The sequence below is a fragment of the Aotus nancymaae genome, unplaced genomic scaffold (assembly GCF_030222135.1).
Source record: "Aotus nancymaae isolate 86718 unplaced genomic scaffold, 86718_ANA_hifiasm-v0.15.2.pri h1tg000036l, whole genome shotgun sequence".
NCBI classification, from domain to species: Eukaryota; Metazoa; Chordata; class Mammalia; order Primates; family Aotidae; genus Aotus; species Aotus nancymaae.
The window spans coordinates 24,157,444-24,182,736 of NW_026988450.1; the positions used below are offsets into that span (position 1 = coordinate 24,157,444).

Here is a 25,293-nt window from a genome sequence, read left to right on the forward strand (position 1 = left end):
CCCAGCACTTTGGGAGGCCGAGGTGGACAGATCACGAGGTCAGGAGATCGAGACCATCTTGGCTAACGCAGTGAAACCCCCTCTCTACTAAAAATACAAAAAATTAGCCAGGCTTGGTGTCACACACTTGTAGTCCCAGCTACTCAGGAGGCTGAGGCAGGAGAATTGCTTGAGCCGGGGAGATGGAGGTTGCAGTGAGTCGACATCGCGCCTCTGCTCTCCAGCCTGGGTGACAGAGTAAGCCTCTGTCTCAAAAAAAAAAAAAAAGAAAAGAAAAGGAGAGCGTTTGTATGCAGAAAAGCTATCTTGGAAAACACATTATGTAGTTTTAGCTTCCTGAAGATTAAATCACACTCTCTATACAGACAGTGATTTCCCATAGTACACCTTTCCCCTTACAACACTAAAGAATTGAATGTGCATATCTCCTCATCAGTGCCCATTTTCTAAGGCTATGTTGGGAAGCTGTCCTACCTTGGCCTCAAAAGAAACCTACAGGCTTTTAAAACTTTTGGGATTTTACTGTTGATTACTCAGGGGATTATGATACTTCAACACAAGTGGCAAACATATAGAGATTACAAAGTTTAGAAAATATCATAATGTTCTTATAAATGTTACCTTAACGTTCTTCTCAGAAGGTAACTGGAAGGCCATTTGAATTTGATTCTTTTCTCACTTCTAGAAAAAGAACATGCTCACTTCCTTATTCTAATGCAGCCCTCAGAGGCTCTTCAAACAGAGCAATGGCCATGTAGGTGACTCACATTTTTGAGGAACTCCAAAAATCATGATTGTTTGGGCATATTTTCACACTCCCACACTTAGGTTTCCCTCAACCTGCTAAGGCTTCTTTTAGGTTATTGATGTGGATCAGTTTTAATTTTAGTGGTCTGAACCACTAAAATGGTGAATTGGTGGCCAGGCTCACACCTGCAATTTTACTCTAATAGCTTAATTTCCTTACCTTATGTTTTATTCTCTGTTAAAGTAATCCAGGGGATGAGGTGTTAGCATAAGTTATGCTTCAGTATAACTATGTGGAATGGAAGGTATAGAAAAGGGAGAAGCAAGAGCAGTGAACATCTGAGGAGTAGAAAGAGGCTCCAGCTAGAGGTAAAAGCATGCATTCACTTTCTGGGATCCTGCCTGCCATGATTACCTTCTTAGGCCATCAGTACTTCATGAGCCTAAGAGCAGCTAGTAGTCCTGTTTGAAGAGGATACTTCCCCAGGTTTAGGCTTGAAGAAATATGCCTGGGAGACTCCTATGACTCTAGCACATTAGGTAGATGTTCCAAGAGACACTACTAGGACAGTCTTTCTTTTGATTCCTTGTAAAAGCGAAAAAAAAAAAAAAGAAAAAAACCCAAAAAACAAAAACCTGCGGACTTGGTGGCTCATGCCTGTAATCCCAGCACTTTGGGAGGCTGAGGCAGGTGGATCACTTGAGCTCAGGAGTTTGAGACCAGCCTGGGCAACATGGCGAAACCTTGTCTCTACTAAAAATACAAAAATTAGTTGTGCATGGTGATGTGCACCAGTGGTCCCAGCTTCTTAGGAGGCTGAGGTGAGAGGATAGTTTGAGCCCGGGAGGCAGAGGTTGCAGTGAGCTAGGATTGTGCCACTGCACTCCACCCTGGGGGAGAAAGCCAGACCTTGTTTCAGACACCACCACCACCACCACCACCAACAACAACAACAACAAAAACTTCCAACTTTTATTATCAAAAGAAAAAGACACCATTAACAAAGTGTCTTTTTAAAAGTGTCTGTCTGAGACATGTTTTCAGTTACCATAACAAACAATTGATATCCAGAAAATCTTTCTAAAAATTTTATAAATCAATTAGCAAAGTTAAAAAAATCGAATGGGATAGGCAATAGGACATTCTTAGCTTCTGGGTCTTGGCTTAAAATTCACTACCTATCGGAACCCTGACTTTCAGTCTGGGTAATTATATCACAACACTTTTTGCTCTTAAATCATTTTTTCCTTATTGAACACCTGGACAGTGAGCTTCTGGAGAGTAGGGAACAAATCTGAGGTGTTTTTTTTCCTCTCTACTTTTGAGTCTCAGTTTCTTGCACATAATAGGGGTTCAATAAATGTATGTCATAAGACTGATGGAGTAAATGAATAAACCTGAGTCCCTCCTTGACCCCTGTGTACTGCACATAGCCCTGTCTTTGCTGTGCAAATTTAAGGGCTAATTTAAGGGATGCAAATTTAAGGGATGGATGTTGGAACTCACAACTAAATTCATTTCAGGTAGTAAGTTGAGGAGTGGTCTGGTCACTCCTTGCCCTCAGGTTTTCTCCGCTGGCCTAGGAGATTATGTTTCCTCAGGAGAGGTAAACTGAATCTATTTATTTAACACGTGGGGTGATTCCAGGCCTGCTTGGTCTTTCCAAGCCTCTTTCTGGTAATCCAGTTTTCCAGTTGCCACGGCAGGTTCTGAGCTTTGTTATTTGCTACCAAAAATACCATCTCTACCCAACAATTACAAACTGTTGAGCATTTCTATATCTTTGTGTCCTGGAGAATGGAACCTCTGCTTGTATTCAGAGATATCATGCTATGCAGTTTTTTTCTGCTGCTTATAGGATAAAGGCCAAATTCCCTGGCATGCCAAATCAAGCCCCTTAAGGATCTGGCCTGCTCACTTCTGTAGGCTCCTGTGCCACCTGATTGCTGTTATAATCTGAATGTTTGTGTCCCAGTTTAAAATGTTGAAACCATAACCTCCAATGTGATGGTGAGGCAATGTGATTAACTTCTCTTCCCGGGCCCACAAGGGAGTGTGGTTTCAAAGGCAAGAACTTCCTAGCGACAGGCCTGACTTGCTTTCCTTCACGTCTCCATCTGGGAGCTTAGAGGTATTTGTTTCACTTTTATGCCCTTGGGAAGATAGACTGCCCAAAATCAAATATCAATCACTCCAGTGGACATTTAAAGGAACTCCTTTCACAGAACAAAAAACTTGAATAGGGCAAGAATAACTCCCAGGTTAAAAGTCCCCTTCTCTCTCATCTGTTCGGACTCCATCTCTGGATCCCCTCCCATGACAACAGTGTGGGAGCTCACTAGCTCTCTCTATTTCTTTTTCTCTCTCTGCCTAAATAAATCACTTTCTGCAAAACTCTTTGGGGTCCAATATTTACTTGAATGAGCTCACCATGCTTGGTGGGGTCCTCTCCCCCATTCTTGGGGGAGCGAGGGACCAAGGGCCTGGAAGAGCACATCCTATTGGGGAGCAACCTGAGCTCATCGTCCGCAATTCGTTCACAATGGTTTTAGGAGGTGGGGCCTTTGGGAGGTAATTAGGTATTGAAGGTGGAGTCCTCATATGAATGGGATTAATGCCATTATAAGAAGAGACATGTGGCCGGGCGCAGTGGCTCATGCCTATAATCCCAGCAGTTTGGGAGGCCGAGACGGGTGGATCACGAGGTCAAGAGATTGAGACCATCCTGGTCAACATGGTGAAACCCCGTCTCTACTAAAAATACAAAAATTAGCTGGGCATGGTGGCACACGCCTGTAGTCCCAGCTACTCGGGAGGCTAAGGCGGGAGAATTGCTTGAACCCAGGAGACGGAGGTTGCGGTGAGCCAAGACTGCACCATTGCACTCCAGCCTGGGTAACAAGAGCAAAAACTCCGTCTCAAAAAAAAAAGAAAAAAAAGAAGAGACATGTATAGCTTGCTTCCTCTCTCTCTGCTCCCCAGCACGCCGGGACGAAACAAGAAGATGACTGTCTGCTTTGCAGAAAGAGGGCTGTCACCAGACACCAGATGTGCACTTTGGTTTTTGACTTCCCAGCCTCTAGAACTGAGAGAAATATGTTTCTTAACAGAAATGAATGTTTGGGGGATGGAGGAGAGACATAACAAAGAAAGGTGTCTTTGCGGATTATCAAGGAATTCAGTATGGTGGTAGGATAATGTGGGTGTGAGGGAAACAGGTATGCATATGTATTTTGTGGGTGATGGGTGTGGAGGAAAGGAGTATAAAATAAAGCTGAAAAAATAGGTAGAGTCTAGGCTTTTAAAGACTTAAATTGAGGATTTGTGCTTTAACCTGTCAGCATTGGCAAAACATTGACAGATTGCAGCAGGGAGGAAATAGGAGGAGATTTGTGTTTTTTTTTTTTTTTTTTTTAAAGTTTTCATCTTTAATGAAATGACTTTGGAAACAATATACATTTCCATGACACCAATACTACAGTTTTTGGAGTCACAGTAAGATACACAGAATTACATCCGTAATTAATATGAATGCCAACATGTCAAGCAGTAATTTGTTACATGGCAAACAAAATCAAGAAAGCAACCATCAAACAAAAGAGACCCATAGCTTCAGACAAGGCAAATCCCAGGATAGCATATAAGAACAGCTGCTGCTTCAGCCAAAGGTTTCTGGCATAACCAATGATAAGGCTGCCAAAGACTGTTCCAATACCAGCACCAGAACCAGCCACTCCTACTGTTGCAGCACCCGCACCAATAAATTTGGCAGCAGTATCAATGTCTCTGCTGATTGCACTGGTCTGAAACTCCCTTTGGATTAGCTGAGATACACCATTCTGGGCCCCATTAAATACTGTAGAGCCCTCTCCATTTCTAGTCTCTGGTCGAGATAACACTGATGCAGAAATTGGTCTGTCTGCAACTCTGGATCCAGCTCGGATCAGAGTGGGGGTGCAGGCGAGCTTGGTGCAGGCGAACATCTTACACTCTTCGGGACCACGTGGCTGGAGGTCTTGAATGACACGCTACGTGGGCTCCTCTCTCGCTTCCTCTCTTCCTGAGAGGTGGCCGTGGCACCGGGTGCGGCAGAGGTCGAAGGAATGGGGCTCGGAGATTCGTGTTTTTAAAGATTTCCCTGTCCTGCCCCAGAAAGGCTGAAGCAAAGTAAATAAGTTAAAAATTGATTATATATTTTGAAAAAAGAAAAAAAAAAGATTTCCCTGGAGGGAGGATGGACCCAAGGTAAGAGACTGGAGGCAGGTGGAGCAGCAGCTAAAATTTAGTTAAGTGAGGATGAAGGTGTCAACCTAAATAACAAACAGAAGGAGATTCTCCAAAGATATCCAAATATTTATCCAAAGATTTATTCGGGAGTGCGCAGGGGATTTGTAAGCGCAGAATGTGTGGGCTTTGGGGACCACAGATCTGTCCAAAGAGGTTCAGGCAGGGGGAAGCTTTTAAAGGCAAAAGAGAGAAGGACAGGTAATTTGTTTTGAAACAAAGAGAACAATGGTTACAGAGGCTCATCTCAGGAGTTGACACTAGTTCATTGGTGGAGACAGTGTGTCAGGCAAGCGTTCTTGTGCATCCAGCTAGCCGTCCTTGTGACTCATGTAGCAAGCTGCAGTTTGGAAAGTCCTTGGCAAAAATTTTGGTTACAGGCATGTGTGCATAAAGCCCTTGAGAGAGTCTTTGTAATAGTTATTATGATAGGTATGTGTGCATGACAGCCCTCCCTTCTTAACCTCGCGGTTTTATTTATTTATTTACTGTATGTATGTATGTATGTATTTATTTTTTGAGACAGAGTCTTGCTTTGTCACCCAGGCTGGAGTGCAGTGGTGCAATTACATCTCACTGTAGCCTCAACCTCCTGGGCTCAAGTGATCCTTCCATCTCAGCCTCCCAAGTAGCTGGGACTGCAGGTGTGTACCACCATGTGCTAATTTTTTATTTTTTGTAAAGATGGCGTCTCACTATGTTGCCCACACTGGTCTTGAGGCTTCAAGTGATCCTCTTGCATTGGAAAGTGCTGGAATTACAGGCATGAGCCACTGTGCCTTCCGTGTTTTTTTTGTTGTTGCTAGAGTCTGACGCACTGACTCCATTTTGATTCTGACAACTTTCACAAAATCAGAAGTGGGACTAGAGAGGACTACCCAAATTTAATTGATGCTTAGTAGCAGAATTGTCAGAAGTTGACAACCATTTGCATATGGCAATGATGAGGGAGATGGAGGTGTTGAGGTGTATTCGGAGGTTAATGCTGAGTTTTGAACAAAAATATATGTCTTTGCAACCAACACCACAATAAAGAGATAAAACATTTCCAGGCTGGGTGGAATGACTTATGCCTGTAATTCCAGCACTTTGGGAAGCTGAGGCAGGCAGATCACCTGAGGTCAGGAATTCGAGACCAGCCTGGTTAACATGGTAAAGTCCGTCTCTACTAAAAAGACAAAAATGAGCCAGGTGTGGTGGCAGGCACCTCTAATCCCAGCTACTTAGGAGGCTGAGGCAGGAGAATTGCTTGAACCCAGGAGGCAGAGGTTTCAGTGAACCGAGATTGTGCCATTGCACTCTAGCCTGGGTGATAAGAGCGAAACTCTGTCTCAAAAAAAAAAAAAAAAAAAAAGATATAAAACATTTTCACTATCCCTCAAAAGTTTTCTTGTCCTCTTTCCAGTGAGCATCTGCCAATCCTGGGTCCAAGAATCCAGCGGTCTGTTTTCTGTCTTTGTATTTAGATTTTCCTTTTCTAGATTTCATATGGAATGCACTCGTTCACTCAGTATAATGCTTTGAGATTCATTCATATTGTATGTATTGGGAGTTTGTTTCTCTTTTGTTGCTGAGTATAATTATCTGTTATAAAGATACACTGTCCATTTACTTTTTGACAGACATTTGGGTTGTCTTTGGTTTTAATGCTTATGAGCAAAGCTGCTATGAATACTCATTTGCATATCTTCGTATGAACAAATAACTTCTGAGTAAATACTTAGGAGTAGAGCTACTGGGTCATATGGGTAATATGTGTTTAATTCTAGTAAATTTTCAAAATGTTTTCCAAATTAGGCATACTTTACATTCTCACCAGCAATGTATAAACATACACTGTATGTGTGAATGTAGAGACAATCTACATTCTCTCTAATACTTGATATTGTCAGGGTTTGGTTTTAGCCATTAGTAGCTATGCAGTGGATGCTATTGTGGTTTTAATTTGCAATGATGTTGAGAATTTTTTCATGTCCTTATTGGTCATTCATACACAATATCTTATCTTATGAAGAATCTGTTCAAATCTTTTGCCTTTTAAAAAGTTTTTTTTCTTATTACTGAGTTTTAATAAGTTTTTTTTTTTTTTTTTTTTTGAGACAGTCTCACTCTGTCGCCCAGGCAGGAGTGCAGTGGTGCAATCTCAGCTCACTGCAACCTCTGCCTCCCAGGTTATGGCAATTCTTGTGCCTCAGCTTCCCAAGCAGCGGAGATTACAGGTACACACTACCATGCCTGGCTAATTTTTGTATTTTTAGTAGAGATGGGGTTTAACCATGTTGGCCAGTCTGGTCTTGAACTCCTGATCTCAAGTGATCTGCCTGCCTTGGCCTCCCAAAGTGCCAGGTATTACAGGTGTAAGCCACTGTGCCTGGCCAGAGTTTTAATAATTCTTTAGATATTATGGATACAAGTCTTTTGTCAGATAAATATATTATGAATATTTTCTCCCTGTGATTTATCTTTTTTTAAAAAAACAATGTCCCATGAAAAGCATAAATTTTAAATTTTCCTGAAGTTTAATCTATTTTTTAAAAATTGTTTTTGTCTTTTGCCTTTCCCAAGGTCATGAAGATGTCCTCCAATGTTTTCTTCTAGCAGTTTTATCCATTTAGCTTTGGGTCTGGGATTATTTTGAATTAAAGGTATGAGGTGAACATTTTGTGGTTAGCACAGGTCAGAAATATTGTGCCCTTCATGCACATATCCTCAGGAGACAGGAGAGAAGGAGCCTCATTCCTGTGATGGATGGTGATATTTGCACACGTGACCAGGAAGAAATCTATGTGGCGTTTCCATAGCACCATTTGCATGTCCAGTTCCCCATCTACCATCCACCTAACACTTTTAAACGATATTAATCAGCAGCCAATCCATTTATTTATTTATATTTATCTATGTTTTTTGAGACAGAGTCTCGTTCAGTTGCCCAGGCTGGAGTGCAACGGCACGATCTTGGCTGAGCAAACTCCGCCTCCTGGGTTCTAGTGATTCTCCCATCTCAGCCTCCCGAGTAGTTGGGATTACAGGCACCCGCCACCACACCTGGCTTATTTATGTATTTTTGTAGAGACTGAGTTTCACCATGTTGGCCAGGCTGGTCTTGAACTCCTGACCTCTGGTGATCCGCCCACCTTGGCCTCCCAAAGTGCTGGGAATACAGACATGAGCCACTGTGCCCGGCCCATTTATTTGTTAGAAAATGAATCAGTAATTTCAGTTAGGAGCTGTGAAATGATGAGTTGACATTCTTCCGTAAAGTAGGTCTGGCTGGCTCTCCTCAATATATTTCATATTAGAAAGACAAGATGAATGCTTAAATCTTTCCTTTTGCCAACTTTCAAAACAAGAATTTGGCTTAATAGCTTCTTTAGATGGTGTCAAGTGAGTCTCCTCCACTCCAACTTTATCTTTTTTCAGTATTGCAAACTTTTAGGTTTTTACATATCCAGTGTATGCCATTTATGATCATTATTCTTTTTGATGCTTATGTTATCACAATTATATCAGTTAATTCCCCTTCAACAGACTCCTGTGTCCTTATGTTATGAGTCCATTCATCTTTGGAAACTTCCTTGTCTTTGAGCAAGGAATAAATACCCCAGGCTCACCTTGTGTCCTTACCGTCCGGCCTCTGGAATCATTTCTCCAAGGCATTAAAAAAAATTAATTATTGGGCGCCCGGCCCGGCTAGCTGCCGGCTCTCGCGCGCGGGTCTCGTGGCCGGCCGGCGCTCAGGAGAGGGACCGAGCGGGGCGCCGGGCAGCTGCAGAGGCTGCGAGGTCTGCCTCTCAGCACCAGGCCGCGCGGTATCTGCTCGGCCTGGCTCGTCGGACGGCGAAGGCCCTTTTGTTCATCGTCAGCGAGGAAGCCCGGCGGCCGCCCATCCATTCCGGCGGCGCGGGCCTCGGGCCTCGGCGCGAGCTCAGCCACCTGGGGCTGGGACTCTGGGGCTGGGCGGGGCGGCTCCGCGCTGTAGGTGGAGGGGGCCTGGGAGCTCGCGGGCCCTGGTCCTTGCGGCTGGCCCTTTGGCCCCACAGCTTCCTCCCATCCCGACGGCCGGGAGTCGGGGCGCTGGCGGTGTTGAGCTCACCACGTTTGCGTGGCTCCCTTCCGTCCACACTGGTTACAGTTTCGAATCCTCAGCAGGCCCTGTGACGCTGGCTGCGCAGGGATTCTCATCTCTGTTTCCTGAGGTCAAAAAGTAAAATGAAGTATATTCTGGTTACTGGTGGTGTTATATCAGGAATTGGAAAAGAAATCATTGCCAGCAGTGTGGGCACAATACTCCAGTCATGTGGTTTACATGTAACTTCAATCAAAATTGACCCTTACATTAACATTGATGCAGGAACATTATCTTCTTATGAGCATGGTGAGGTTTTTGTGCTGGATGATGGTGGGGAAGTAGACCTTGACCTGGGTAACTATGAGCGGTTCCTTGACATCCGCCTCACCAAGGACAATAATCTGACCACTGGAAAGATATACCAGTATGTCATTAACAAGGAACGGAAAGGAGATTACTTGGGGAAAACTGTCCAAGTTGTCCCTCATATCACAGATGCAATCCAGGAGTGGGTGATGAGACAGGCACTAATACCTGCAGATGAAGATGGCCTGGAACCTCAAGTGTGTGTTATTGAGCTTGGTGGAACTGTGGGAGGCATAGAAAGCATGCCCTTTATTGAGGCCTTCCATTAGTTCCAATTCAAGGTCAAAAGAGATAACTTTTGTAATATCCATGTCAGTCTAGTTCCCCAGCCGAGTTCAACAGGGGAACAGAAGACTAAACGCACCCAGAATAGTGTTCGGGAACTTAGAGGGCTTGGGCTTTCCCCGGATCTGGTTGTATGCAGGTGCTCAAATCTACTTGGCACATCAGTGAAAGAGAAAATATCGATGTTCTGCCATGTCGAGCCTGAACAAGTGATCTGTGTCCACTATGTCTCATCCATCTACCGAGTCCCCTTGTTGTTAGAGGAGCAAGGCGTTGTAGATTATTTTCTTCGAAGACTTGACCTTCCTATTGAGAGGCAGCCAAGAAAAATGCTGATGAAATGGAAAGAGATGGCTGACAGATACAATCGCTTGCTGGAGACCTGCTCTACTGCCCTTGTGGGCAAATACACGAAGTTCTCAGACTCATATGCCTCTGTCATTAAGGCTCTGGAGCATTCTGCACTGGCCATCAACCACAAATTGGAAATCAAGTTATAGATTCGACGGACTTGGAGCCCAAACTTCGCGAGAAGAGCCTGTGCACTACCATGAAGCTTGGCAGAAGCTCTGTAGTGCTCATGGAGTGCTGGTTCCAGGAGGATTTGGTGTTTGAGGAACAGAAGGAAAAATCCAAGCAATTTCCTGGGCTCGGAATCAGAAAAAGCCTTTTTTGGGCATTTGCTTCGGAATGCAGTTGGCAGTGGTTGAATTCTTAAGAAACGTGCTGGGTTGGGAAGATGCCAATTCTACAGAGTTTGACCCTAAGACCAGTCATCCTGTGGTCGTAGACATGCCCAGAACACAACCCAGGGCAGATGAGCGGAACCATGAGGCTGGGCAAGAGGAGAACCCTGTTCCAGACCAAGAACTCAGTCATGAGGAAACTGTATGGAGATGCAGACTACTTGGAAGAGAGGCACAGCCACCGATTTGAGGTGAATCCAGTCTTGAAGAAGTGTTTGGAAGAACAAGGCCTGAAATTCGTTGGCCAAGATGTTGAAGGAGAGAGAATGGAAATTGTGGAGTTGGAAGATCATCCCTGTTTTGTTGGGGTTCAGTACCACCCTGAGTTCCTGTCCAGACCTATCAAGCTCTCCCCACCATACTTTGGCCTCCTCCTGGCCTCTGTGGGGAAACTCCCACATTACCTCCAGAAAGGCTGCAGGCTCTCGCCCAGGGACACCTATAGTGACAGAAGTGGAAGCAGCATCCCTGACTCTGAGATTACTGATCTGAAGTTTCTGTCAATAAATCATGACTGATCTTGTAGTGGATGATACTTCAAGAGACCCTTCAAACTTGGGTAGAGTTTACAGCTCTGACGTTACACTTGGCTTTCGACACTTTCTTTAAATTATGTTTTTATTAAGATTATTTTATTATGGGGAAAGGTATTTGGGAAACTTGTCACTTGCATGTCCCATCATGTGTGCTGGCTCCTCTGTGCTGTCTGCCTGTTTTGTGACACTCTCCTTGCAGTTCTTAAGATGCAGCAGAACATCGGGATGGGAACCGATGGTGGGTGGGGCTGCAGAGTGCCCCATTGGTCACCTGTTTCTCAACTACCTCGTGTCATTTCAGATGCTAGTGTGTTGCCTGTCACTTTCCCTTGGATGCCTAGACCGTTATAAAGTATGCCACCTGGACTTACTGAGCATGGAGAGAGGATTTTAGCTAGGATTTGAACACTTGGTGCTGGGGATCTAAGGGTGTTGCTTGTCATTAAGCTATGAAACCAGAGACAAAATCTCTATACTGCCCTGAGTTGGGGGGATTCTCAGTGCCAACTGTGGCTGGTCCTTGTCATCCAAAAGGGAGGGTCAGTTTGGTGGCACATGAAACACCAAGATGTCTGTCTCTGAAGTGTGATGTTAAAATCCCCATGCCTCTGGCTGCGCTTGCTATTTCTGGGGCTGGGAAACACTCCTTGCATCAAGGGGTCACTTGAAAAGAATAAAGAATCTTTTGGGGAAGCTTCCTCTAAAACCCTCTCATAGAGAGACAGCTTGACTCGAGGGTACGTTTTTCTTCCAGGATGGTGTTACCACAGTGGAAAGGGCAGTATGAAGTCATTTTCTTAATGTGAGCTAACGATAGGCACAACTGTGTGCTACTGTATTCTCTCTTGCTGGACTCAATGTGTACTCTTAAGAAATAAATAATACAGAACAAGAAAAAAATTAATTATTATGTTTATTTCCATAGGGAGTGGTACTGGAGACCAAAATCAGGATACAAGGGGTTTTTATTTTCTTGTCATTTTATGGATACATTTAAACAAAATTAAAAACATTTTATGTGGCATTTTTTTTTAAGCAGAAATGTTGTCCTGGATACCCTGTGCACCATATTGCTAGAAATGAAAATTGCGTTACTGAGTATCTAGTGTCAAGCATTTTACTACATGATTAAAGCATTTAATTCTCACATTAATGAACTTTGCTAGGGCTCTTATTGTCATTCCCATTTTAAAAATGAGAAAATTGAGACTGAGAGACTAAGCAACTTTCTTCGGGTCACACAGTTAGCAAGTATAGGGCAGGCGTGGGAGCCAGGCAGCTGGACTCCAGAACATGGGCTTATTAGCACCATACTATGATGCTATTCAGTTGCTTAGAAGTATTCCTCATAGGAGACGTGGCAGGAAGTACCTTATGCAGGATCAATTGTCTTACACGGATTTTTTTTTTAGAAGCAAAATTTTTAAAATACGAAGAAACAGGGTTAGAAGAAACAGAATTTTTTTTTTAAAGAATCAGAAAATAATTCCAAGTAGTCCTTTTTTCAGTCTTTTATATTGCTATTTATATACAAGTGTATCAAAACCTCGGCATGATTTAATTTCAAGTCACCACTTTTGTTTCTATAACATTGGAAAATTATGGTTACACTGCCAAATCTGGGTCTGCTTTATTTGACTGAAGAGTTTATTTTATTTATTTATTTATTTTTTTGAGACGGAGTTTCACTTTTGTTACCCAGGCCGAAGTGCAATGGCGCGATCTCGGCTCACTGCAACCTCCGCCTCCTGGGTTCAGGCAATTCTCCTGCCTCGACTTAAGAGTTTAATATGACTTAACATTGAAAGCTCACACTATCCTGAAATATATAATTTCATGCATATGATGACATTCAACATTCAAGTGCCGGTGTTTTTGTACTGTCTTTTGGTCAAGATTCTTTAAACTTTCAAATAATCACTTTTAGGCTTACAAAAATAAATATTTGTCAAAATGTTCAATAAGTATTACATAAAACTAACAGCAAAAAGTATCTAGAAATCTGTCGTGTGCTATAGTTTTCTTCCCAACTATCATTCCCATGGTCCCAAATAAATTTTAGACTCTAGTCCCATCCCCTTCCTAGACAAGCTGTATTCAACAATCTTCAAGAGACAAAGTAAGATTGGAAGTTTAAGGACATGTACACAAGACACACACACACACACACACACACACACATGCTCTGATTGTGCAATCTAAAAGAAGTATTTTGTAAAAAGTTATGGGCAAAATGTACAAGGGCCGAAACCTAGACTAATTGAAATAGCACTATAACAAATGACCTCAATACTGTCAAATGCACCTACTTAATATTAGTTTTAGAACAAGGCACAATACACTTGAAAATATATTGCACTTCAGAAAATGTTTGCTATCTTCCTATACATTGTAAAAAGATTGAGCGTTTTGATCACTGCATTCTGGCCACAAAATTAGCACAGAATGCAAAGTGGCAAAGGCATTTTAGTGGTGAACAATGCTCATCTTTGGCCAGATTTAGCATGAACGGACTATAAATACAATGGAAACCTATGCAACTAAAACTAACTAAATCTGCACTGTAGAGCAGAATTGACACCTTGTGCAGTTATGTTCATATTTCCAACCTGTGTGATCTCAAAGATTTCAGTTTGTTACTCTTCTGGAGCCATTTTTACAAAGCCTATAGTAAGCCAGTTTAACATCTCAATGCAGCTTGAGCAGAGTAATGTGAATCGGCATTTAAAATAAAGCCTGCTGCATTAATTCTTTCTGTTCATACCCTCTAGACCAAAAAACATCAACACTAGCATGTGTTATTATATCAAAAATTATCCAGGGCCCTAATGAGGGCTGGTCATTGCTGTGGTCAGCCATTCTACCATTTCAATTTCATTTATGGCAGGCATTTAAAAAGTCTAAGTAGATGAATTCTCCTAAAAACCTATTTCAAGTTATCAGAACTTTAAACTTTCCCTGTAATAGTATGCCCACATTTGGCTAGCTCATTAACTAATTAATGATCTGCCTAAACGTTGAAAGAGAAATTGCTGTATTTACTTGCATCGACTTTGAAAACAGTGCTTTGAATGTATGCTTGTATTCATACATCACCTCATCATGACTGGAATGGCTTGTTTAAAGACTATCAGTTTCTGAATACCTATCCAGGATAGAGTGAGCAAATCAGAACTTCAACTTACTACAGTTTGCCACATTAGAAACTAATTCCATTAATATGCTTCAATATGTTTGTTGTTTGTTTTCCCTCAATGTGCAAGGATCAAAAGCCCTAATGCAGGTTACTGCATAATTTTTTCCTTATATTTAAGGATGAATTGATGATTCTGTTAAGTTGTATCACACACGTGTGCCAAGGTTTGATATTAGCTCAAGTTCAGTAAGTTAATTTTGTCAAAACAATTGATATCTTGAGTATTACTGAGCCAACAGGAATCAAAATAAAAAGTCTAAAGTTAAAGGCACAGCATATTAACAAACAAATGATCCTCAGTCACAAAATTATAAATGCAGTTTGGGATTGGGGTAGGCAGGAGGGGAGTTAATCAAAACTACAGCAATGAAGTCTTCAAACCACCTTCTGAATGGGGCTGCTGATTGTCCCTTTCATTTCTTCTTGTGACCTTGAGCTCCCTTAAAAAAAATTTCAGTGGAATCACAGGTGGTAATGTACTGCGAGTTCTTGATACTACACGAGGTACAGTCTGGCTAAGTTACATGTGGTTTCCATATTAGCTTGTTTGGCAGGGTGACGTACTGCAAAGCAGGCACAGTTACCCCACCAGTCAACCCCGTGGGAGTTACAATTTCCTCCATCTCCATCACTGTTGTAAAAGCCTCCATAGCCACCTCCACCGAATCCTCTGCTGCTGCTGTGGTCACCTCTGCCACTGTGGCTGCTGCTTGTGGGGCTGCTGCTGAAGCTGGAACTGCTGTCACTGCTACTTTGTCGGTAGTGTCTGGCACCAAACCCTCCACTAAATCTGCGACTCTTAGGACATCCACAACTGCTACCCTTGTAGTGTTCATAAGCTATGTTTTCTAAGCAAGATGGCACTTCCTGTTTAGCTTCAACAACAAGATCCAACAAATCCTTATTAATATTTATGTTCCTCTCGTTAAAGAATAAGGTTGCCAGGCCAAGATTCCCTACACATCCTGTATGACCAATGTGATGTACATATTCTTCGGTATCACTTGGCAAGTCAAAATTGATTAAAGTGTTTCACGTTTGAAATGTCCAGTCCCCTTGCTGCTACTGCTGTAGCCACTAGAATTGAGCCTTTTCCTGAGTGGAACTGCTGAAGGGCCTCTTCCCTATCCCTCTGAGAACGGTTTCCATGGATGCTTGTACATGCATATCCTTCATGGCATAAGAAATCCTCCAGAGAATCTGCACCCTTTTTGGTCTCCACAAACACTAAGGTCAGTGAATTCTTGCCTGTTACATTTAGGAAGTCAAGCAGAAACGACCATTTGTCTGATTCTTCTGCCCAAACTACTTGTGCATGATGTTTTCAGAGGTAGAGCCAACTCTTCCTACAGCCAAGAAGATATATTCATCAAAGAAATCATGAGTCAGCATCTGTATTTCCTTAGGAAAAGTAGCACTAAATATCTAGTGTGGCGGACACACTTCGGAGGCATAGTATCTGTTCAACTATTCTATGTATCTGAGGCTCAAACCCCATATCCAACATCTGATCAGCTTCATCTAACACCAAGTATTTGCAAAAGTCTAATCCAATCTTCTTCCATCATATCCATGACATCCTGGAGTGGCTACTAACAAGTGGCATCCACGATCCAAGTCTAGAATCTGCTGACCAATACTGGCACCATCATAAACTACCCAAGGACAAACTCTAAATCGGTATGAAAATTTTCTGGCTTCTTCACAGATCTGTATTGCCAACTCTCTTGTTGGTGCTAATACCAAGGAGATTGAGTATTGCTTGCAGTGCCCATACCTTCCATTTTCCTTCATGGCCCTCAAAGCCTCGCCTGGACCATCTGAGTAACTCTGACTCAAGATGGGCAAGAGAAGTGCTGCAGGTTTTCCAGACCCTGTTTGGGCACAAGCCATCAAATCTCTTTTTTCTTTAATAATAGGAATAGCATGCTTTTGCACTGGAGTCAGGTGAGTCATTATAATGAGTAAGCTCAATGTTTCCCATGAAAATTTCTCCCATCTCAACATCACTGTAACTTTCAGTATGTGGAGGACAGTTGTTGCTTGTTGCCTCTACTGGAATGTCATCATATTTCTCAAAATTAATCTCAGTGTTGCCTCCAGAAAAGAGTTCCTGTTCCAAGCGTTCACTTGGTGGGAGTGGTTTTGACCAATCATCTTCATCTGATTTGTCACACCAGCGACTGTTTCCACCACGTCCAAATTTGCCAAAGCCACTTCTGTCACCACGGCTGTCAATGCCGTCATAATCACTCCGTCCACAATCATCAAACCTTCCCTCGATCCACTTCCATGAACACTGAAGAAGCTAGACTTCGCTACTGCTTGAATCACTACGAAATCCAAAACTGCTATATGCATCCTTATCTTTGCTAGAACTCCACCCTGAACTGTCTTTACCGTAGAAACCTTTAGTAGCTTCTTGATTCCTTAAATGAGGAGGAATATAGTGCCCTGTGCTGGCTGTACTTCCGCCACTCTGATTATCTGAAGAGTTCAGGTCTAGGCCTGCAAACTGTTGGTCCAGCCCGAGCGCATTTTCCATCTCCACATGACTCATCCCTGGAGAGTACTGAGAACTCGGAGTCTTCCGTTGCTGAGCGAGTGTTTGTTCCACCGCCAAGGCCCTCTCACAGGAGCACTGGCTCTGAAGCGGCGCGGCCACGGACCTAATACACCCGCTCGAACGCCCGCTACGTCAGCACGTCAGCACGTCAGCACGTACAACGTGTGCCCTCCCTCTCACGTCACAATCCCCGCCACAGCGACTTCTGCCCGGCTACTGCGCGCTCCCTCGGGCCTAACTTCCCGGGATATCCTCCTTAGTCCAGTCGCCCCTCGTCGTCCTACCTTGGAGCTCAGGACACTGAATGCTGTCCTAGTTTTATCGAGGTACATTTCTGCTCTCCACTAAAACCCTAGTCTCAGCCTCGCAGTTCTCGAGATTTCGCGAGAACTTGCTTCTCCTGCTTTCTGCCACCTAGGAGGCCTGAAAATGTTAACCTAGGGCTCATTCATATTTCCTGTTGTTGTTGTTGTTTTTTATAACATTTTTCAATTTCCTTAATTTCTTAATTGACCTACTGGTCATTCAGGAGCATATTTTCCAATTTCCATGTGTTCGTATAGTCTCCCAAATTCCTTTTTAGGAGACTTAATTTTGTTATTAATTTTTAGTTTTATTCCATTGCCGTCAGAGAATATTATTTCAGTTTTTTTGAATGTTTTAAGACTTGTTTTGTGACCTAGTACATGATCTGCCCTTGAGAATGATCCATATGCTGAGAAAAAAAAGTGTATTCTGGAGCTGTTGGATGAAATCTTCTGTAAATATCTGTTAGGTCCATTTATGCTATAACATAGATGAAGTCTAATGTTTCTGTGTTGATTTTCTATCTGGAAGATCTGTCCAATGCTGAAAGAGGGGCGTTGAAGTCTACAGCCATTATTATATTGGGGTCTAATATAATTTAGCTCTAATATTTGCTTTATACATCTAGATGCTTCAGTGTTTAGTGCATATATACTTAAAATTATTATATCCTCTTGCTGAATTGACTCCTTTATCATTACATAGATAAATCTAGACTTCTATTGTGGCTTTAAAAAATTATTTGTATTTTTTGTCTTCTGAGATAGGGTTTTGCTCTATGCCCCGGCCGAAGTGCAGTGGCACAATCATAGCTCACTGCAGCCTCAAACTCCTGAGCTGAAGCTATCCTCCTGCCTCAGCTTCCTGAGTAGTTAGGACTGCAGGTGTGCCCTACTACAGCTAGTTTTTAAATTTTTTTCTAGAGACAAGGTCTTACTATGTTGTCCAGGCTATTCTCAAATTCCTAACTTCAAGTGATCTTCCTGCCTTGGCCTCCCAAAGTGTTGAGATTATAGGCATGAACCACTGTGGCTTATTGTGGTTTATTTTGGTGATATCAGCAATTTTATGAAAATGGATCTGATAAGGTTTACCTATTTTAGAGGATAAAATGAGACTTTATATTGTATTTATCTTTAATTTCTTTTGATTAAATGATTAGAAATTCCTATTATGAAAATGAGAATGTTTAGCTTATAATTTTCAATCTTGAGAAATGATTGGAATGCTGAAACTCATGTTTTAAATGTAAAGTCAGTCCTAGTTTCTTTAACAAGGGCATGAAAAGAAAGGGATGAGAACTGTTGCAAATTAGATTCTCTGGAAGCAGATGCTGACAGACGGTTTGGGTGCAGGAAGATTGGTAAGGAGCAGTGCCTATAAAGGGAAGGTGCTAGTGGGAAAAGACCCTTTGCGATGCAGGCCTGGCAGAACCTTAGCAAACCGAGAGTGGCTCTGTGAGCAAATATTGTTGATCAGAGTTGTTCTGTGTCAGGCCAAAAGCTGAACCTTTTTACCCCTCCCTCCTCGGTCACTGAATGTGGGTTGCTCAGAGAAAGGTGTGACCTCAGCGCTCCGCAGCTGATGCTGACGTTGAAGGGGCTGAGAGCTGGAGGCTGTCTGCTGACCCTACGCCTCGCAGTTGGCCGCAGGTTCTTCTTGAAGGGTATCTTGGGGATGCCCCTCCATGGCTACCTCAGGAACCATTACAGATTAAGAAATTATGTTTTTTTTGAGACAGAGTTTCACTCTTGTTACCTAGGCTGGAGTGCAATGGCGTGATCTCGGCTCACCACAACCTCCGCCTCCTGGGTTTAAGCAATTCTCCTGCCTCAGCCTCCCGAGTAGCTGGGACTACAGGCATGCGCCACCATGCCCAGCTAATTTTTGTATTTTTTAGTAGAGACGGGGTTTCACCATGTTGACCAGGATGGTCTCAGTCTCTTGACCTCGTGATCCACCCACCTCGGCCTCTCAAAGTGCTGGGATTATAGGCGTGAGCCAAGATTAAGAAATTCTTAAGGGATATCAGTCAAATGCTGAGGATTCCTGGTTCCAACAAACAAACAAGATACAATTTTTTTCTTTTTTGAGACATTTCGCTCCTGTTACCCAGGCTGGAATGCAATGGTACAATCTTGGCTCACGGCAACCTCTGCCTCTTGGGTTCAAGCAGTTCCTCTGCCTCATCCTCCCGAGTAGCTGGGATTTCAGGCTTGTGCCACCATACCCAGCTAATTTTTGTATTTTTAGTAGAAACGGAATTTCACCATGTTGGCCAGGCTGGTCTTGAACTCCTGACCTCAGGTGATCCACCTGCCTTAGTCTCCCAAAGTGCTGGGATTACAGGCATGAGTCACCTTGTCTGGCCCAAGATACTTTTGAGACAATTGCGAGAATATGAATATAGACTGGGTATCCAATGATAGTAAGGGATTAGTGTTAATTTAAAAAAATTTTAAAAAATTTTTATTATATTTTAAGTTCTGGGTACATGTGCAGATCATGCAGAATTGTTACATAGGTATACACATGCCATGGTGGTTTGCTGCATCCATCCCCCTGTCATCTACATTAGGTTTTTCTCCTAATGTTATCCCTCCCCAATACCCCACCCCCTGCTATCCCTCCCCTATCCCCATTACCCCCTAACAGGCCCTAGTGTGTGATGTTCCTTTCCCTGTGTACATGTGTTCTCATTGTTCAACAACCACTTAGGAGTGAGAACATGCGGTGTTTGGATTTCTGTTCTTGTGTCAGTTTGCTGAGAATGATGATTTCTAGCTTCATCGGTGTCCCTGCAAAGGACATGAACTCATCCTTTTTTCATGGATGCATAGTATTTCATGGGGTATATGTGCCAAATTTTCTTTATCCAGTCTATCATTGATGGGCATTTGGGTTGGTTCCAAGTCTTTGCTATTGTGAACAGTGCTGCAGTGAACATACGTGTGCGTGTGTCTTTGTAGTAGAATGATTTATAATCCTTTGGGTATATAACCAGTAATGGGATTGCTGGGTCAAATGGTATTCCTAGTTCTAGATCTTTGAGGAATCACTACACTGTCTTCCACAATGGTCAAACTAATTCATACTCGCATCAACAGTGTTAACTTTTTTATTGGGGATTGAGAAAACATGATGTTTATATTCACACAACACTTCTGACACTAGATGTGTGCGTTTTTTTCCCCCCACATCAAGCAATTCTTCAACTCTTTGGACTCCAGCTGGGTGTATGACAACTTAGTCTAATTCTGAGACTATCTACCTGAAGTTAGCATCAGATCCCATAAGTTAAAGGGCTTGGTTCCTCAAGATTGGCCCTGCTTCAGATGTTAATCGCACGTCTGGGGCTCCTGCAGTTCTGAATGACCAGCTTTAAATTGGAGGTTCCCATAACAAGTTTGATAATTTGCTACAATGGCTCACAGAATTGAGGGAAACACTTTACTTATTTTTAGTGGTTTATTATAAAGGACTCGGCTCTAGAAAACTAAAGAGAAGAGATGCAGAGGGCAAGGTATGAGGCAGGAGAGTGGTTCATGTCTCTTCTCTTCCCTCTCTGGGCATGCCACCCTCCCAGCACCTTGATGTATTCCCCAACCTGGAAGCTCATCAGATCTCATTATTCAAGTGTTTTTATAGCACTTGCTTTTCAGTCTGCCCCTTTCCAGATACTTCATTAGCATAAACTCAGGTGTGATCTAAAGAGGTGCTTTATGAATAACAAAAGACATTCCTGTCATTCAGGAAATTCCAAGGATTTTTGAGTTTTGTGCCAAGAAACAGGACACCAAATAGCCTTATTATACTACAGGTGTGATGATGGAATCATGGTTATGTAAGCAAATGTTCTTTGTGAGTGATGTATCCTCAAGTATATGGTGGTAGAAAGAGATGCCTAGGGATGTGCTCCAGTAACACAACAGCAATATAAGTGGAGGACTGATAGATAAAACAAGAATACTAAATTGTTGATAGCTGCTAAAACTAGAGATGGGCTCAAAGAGGTTCTCTTTAGTATTCTACTTATGCATGTATTTGGAAATTTAAAACATAATGAAAAGATAAATATAGGAAAACACGAAATAAATATAAATTATAATGAATATTATATAAATGTGTAAAAAATAAATGTATAAAAATATTAAAACATAATAAAACATTGAATAAATACCAAAGGTCATTTAAGATAATACCTCTTTGATAAAAGAGGTAACATGGGCTGGGCGTGGTGGCTTATGCCTGTAATCCCAGCACTTTGGGAGGCTGAGGTCGGAGGATTGCTTGAAGCCAGAAGTTCAAGACCAGCCTGGGAAACAAAGTGAGACCTTCTCTCTACAAAAAATTTAAAAAATTAGCTAAGTGTGGTGGCCTGTAGTCTCAGCTACTTAGGAGGTTGAGGTGGAGGGATTGCTTGAGCTGAGGAGTTTGAGGCTGCAATGAGCAGGGATTGTGCCACTGTACTCCAACCTGGGTGACTGAGCAAGACCCAGTCTCAAAAAAAAAAAAAAAAAAGAATTATCATAGTAAATAGTGGGCATCTATTATTGGGTGTCTTTCATATTCTAGAATTCAACAGGTGAATCCAGAGTAAACTCAATTTTGAGAATCATGAATATCTGCCCTGAAGGTAAAGCATCCTTCAGTGTCAGCTGATAGCTTTCGGTGGAGTGTGAAGATTTTCCTGTTGAGTGTGGCCAAATGAATAACTGGGAAAGGAGATACGGGAAGATCAGGAAGTTTGTAAGGCAGGACAGAAAGTAAACTACTGAGAGCATTTTTGAGAGCATCCGGACACAATGCCAGGTGCTTTACATACATTGTCTTACTTAATTCTCACAGTCACCACCCCATGCTATTATTTACATTTTCTAGGATTCACAGTTTGCAGATTGGGATATTAAGACTCAGATATGGCTGGGCGTGGTGGCTCACGCCTGTAATCCCAGCCCTTTGGGAGGCCGAGGTGGGTGGATCACGTGAGGTCAGGAGTTCGAGACCAGCCTGGCCAACATGGTGAAACCCGGTCTCTACTAAAAATAGAAAAAATTAGCTGGGCGTGGTACCGGCACCTGTAATCCCAGCTACTTGGGAGGCTGAAGCAGGACAGTCTCTTGAATCTGGGAGGTGGAGGTTACAGTGAGCCAAGATCACGCCACTGCACTCCAGCCCGGGTGACAAAGCCAGACTCCATCTTGGGGAAAAAAAAAAGAAACTCAGATATTTGGGGGCTCACCCAAGTATTAGTTGGGATTGCAAGTTAGGTTGTGTTGGGTTCTGAGGCTCTTGCACTGGGTCACTGGAGTTCAGAGCTGGCACTTCTCTGGCTCCTGGGGAATCTGGCAGCACCCTTGGGGTAGTATATTCTCTCTCTCCTGGAAAAGCAAGCTGCACAGGTCTTCCCATGGCTACTGGGTGGACTCACAGAGCTTCACAGGCCTGGGATGGCCCTTTTTGCTGATGACACTCCTGCCTAACTCCTGGAACTAGAAAAATTAGAAGAGAAGACAGAGAACAATACTATTCTGAATTTTAATTAGAAGTTCTGAGTGTTTCCTCTTCCTAAGGGCTTTCTCTCTTATTGTCTCTTTCTCTCTTTTCACTTATCTGCCCGTTTGTAATGGTTAATTTCTTGTGTCAACTTGACTGGGCTCAGGGTTGCTCAGATAGCTGGTAAAGCATTATTTCTGGCTGTGTCTGTGAAGATGTTTCCCGAAAACATTAGCGTTCAAATCAGTAGACTGAGTAAAGATCAGCCCTCACCAAAGTGGCTGGGCATCATCTAATCTATTGAGGGCCCAGCTAGAAAAAAAAGGTGGAGGCAAGGTGAATTTACTGTCTGCTTGAGCTGGGACATCTATCTTCTGCCCTTGGGCATGAGCACTCCTGGTTCTGATGCCCTCACACTCAGGCTGGAATTACACCATCAACTTTCCTGGCCTCCAGCTTGCAGACAGCAGATTGTGAGACTTCTCAGCCTCCATAATCTCATGGACCAAACTTTCTTACTAAATCTTTTTCTATATATCTCTCTAAGTTTCTTACTAGGTCTGTTTCTCTGGAGAACCTGACTAATATACTGTCTTCAGGTAATGCCCTTTGCAATGTATTGTCTGCCAGTATATTGGGAGTATACCGGTCTTCATTCAAAGCTGTATAACAAGTTTGGAAGAGGATTACAAGGGAGTTTTATCAAAGATAGCTGTGATGTTCAATTTGGTGGCATGTGTATTAAAATTGGACTGATTGCTTTATGGCTGAATGTGGAGGTGCCAGGAATCAGGCTTTGAGCTGCACAGCAATGACATGGCCAAGTGCATGCCTTGAGAGGCAAAAAATTATAATTACAGAGAAGATTAGCATGGCCCCAGTGCACAGATGACACACAAATTTGTGAAGTGTTCCATTGAAAAAATAAAAATAAAAAAAGAGATAGCTTTTATAGTGGACAGTGGATTTTATGAAAGAGAATGGATTTTTTTTTTTTTGAGATAGGGTCTCGCTTTGTCACCCAGACTGGAGTGCTGTGGTGCAATCTTGGCTCACTGCAGCGTTGACCTCCTGGACTCCAGTGATCTACCCGCCTCAGCTTCTCAAAGTGCTGGAATTACAGACATGAACCCCACAGCATTCAGCCACAGCTGTGGATTCTTAGAGACTTAAAAAATGTGTGTGTGTATGTGCGCATGCACATATGTGGAGGGAAGGGGGAAGAACTGATCCTTTTCTACATCCAGATCGTGGGATACTTCGTTGAGGACAGAGAAAAGGAAAAAATCAGGGAGGGCAAGTTTCTTCCTCGAGTTCACATCTAACGTCATTTGCAATGAAAAGAGCAAAGGAGTAGTGGCATTGAACCTGAACTGAAGGGAAAGTGTACCTTTGCAGACGATGTTGGAAGAGTTGTTCAGGACCACTTTAAGTAAAAACAAGACCCTTGTAAAGCAGCTGAGGCTTCCCAAGCAGCAGTGCCCACTGTGGGTCTGCCTGGCGAGGTAAGTGGGGCTTGGAATCAAACTGCAAGAAAATCCTAGTATTAGGGCCTTGATGTTGAGCCTGATTGACTTTGGTACATTCCCAAGCCCTGAGTACCTTATCAGAAGTCCTTTCTGCTGCTCATGGCTGTGGCTGAGGAATCCTGGGAAAGAGCCTTAGTAATCAGTTGACACTGAAAGTGCTTTCGAATGATTTTGCTTTATGGCTGACTGTGGAGGTGCCAGGAATCAGGCTTTGAGCTGCACGGCAATGACATGGCCAAGTGCATGCCTTGAGAGGCAAAAAATTATAAAAATTTGGAATTGAAGTTTTGTTAAGTGTAGGTTTTCAAGCTGTGTATGTGGAACACTGTCCATATGACACACGCTACCTTCTCCACTGTCACTTTGTCACAGTAATGTTTATTCCTCCCACACGACTACTGATTCCCCGCTTCCCAACCTTTCTCCAAAAAGCTCCCTGTGTGCTTTTTCTGGCCTGGTGAGAGAGATAAACAGGATGGAATCTCAAACGATGGAATTTCCCAGCAGGCCATGCAGAGGCCCCACCTTGCTGATGTGGTTTCAGTGTTTCCAGGGACTATCAGCTCTTTGTTGACTCCCAGGAATAAAAGGTCAGTTTCCTTTAAGGCCCTTTAGTTCCCAGACTTGCCTGGGGATGGCTGACTCGTGTGCAGAAGAGAGACTGAATCAGTTTAAAGCCACAAATCACAATCCCTGGCTGCTGATGATTTCTTAGGCCCTTTCTTGTCTTTTGGTTTTTCTTTTCTTTTCTTTTCCCTCCCTCCCTCCCTCCGTCTCTCTCTCTCATTTCTTTTTTCTTTTCTTTCGACAGGGTCTTGGTTTGTTGCTCAGGCTGGAGTGCAGTGACACCATCTCAGGTCACCACAACCTCCACATCCCAGGTTCAAGCTATTCTCCTGCCTCAGCCTCCTTAGTAGCTGGGACTACACGCGTGCACCACTATCCCCAGCTAATAGTAGAGATAGGGTTTCACCATGCTGGCCAGGCTGGTTTTGAACTTCTGACCTCATGATCCACCTGCCTTGTCCTCCCAAAGAGCTGGGATTACAGGCGTGAGCCACCATGCCTGGCCCTTGGCTGGTGTTTCTTGCACTGGTTATCATTGGCTTCAGGGAGATTTAGCACAATCTTAGAGCTTTACTCTTTCCTGGCTATTCCAGCAGATT

At 43.0% G+C, this 25,293-nt stretch overlaps 1 protein-coding gene and 3 pseudogenes across 1 annotated transcript; 2 read left to right on the forward strand and 2 right to left on the reverse strand.

Moving 5' to 3' along the window:
- Positions 1 to 4,150: 4,150 nt before the first annotated feature.
- Positions 4,151 to 4,737, reverse strand: LOC105716348 (ATP synthase F(0) complex subunit C3, mitochondrial-like). The gene has a single exon (XM_064384121.1). It carries the CDS (start codon positions 4,729 to 4,731, stop codon positions 4,306 to 4,308), a length of 426 nt encoding a protein of 141 aa, XP_064240191.1. The 5' UTR covers positions 4,732 to 4,737; the 3' UTR covers positions 4,151 to 4,305.
- A 4,495-nt stretch (positions 4,738 to 9,232) lies between these two features.
- LOC105716349 (CTP synthase 1-like) lies at positions 9,233 to 11,272 on the forward strand (annotated as a pseudogene).
- Positions 11,273 to 14,725: 3,453 nt separating this feature from the next.
- Positions 14,726 to 16,790, reverse strand: LOC105716342 (ATP-dependent RNA helicase DDX3X-like; annotated as a pseudogene).
- A 6,637-nt stretch (positions 16,791 to 23,427) lies between these two features.
- On the forward strand, positions 23,428 to 23,521 carry LOC135278148 (U6 spliceosomal RNA; annotated as a pseudogene).
- The last annotated feature ends 1,772 nt before the right edge of the window (positions 23,522 to 25,293 follow it).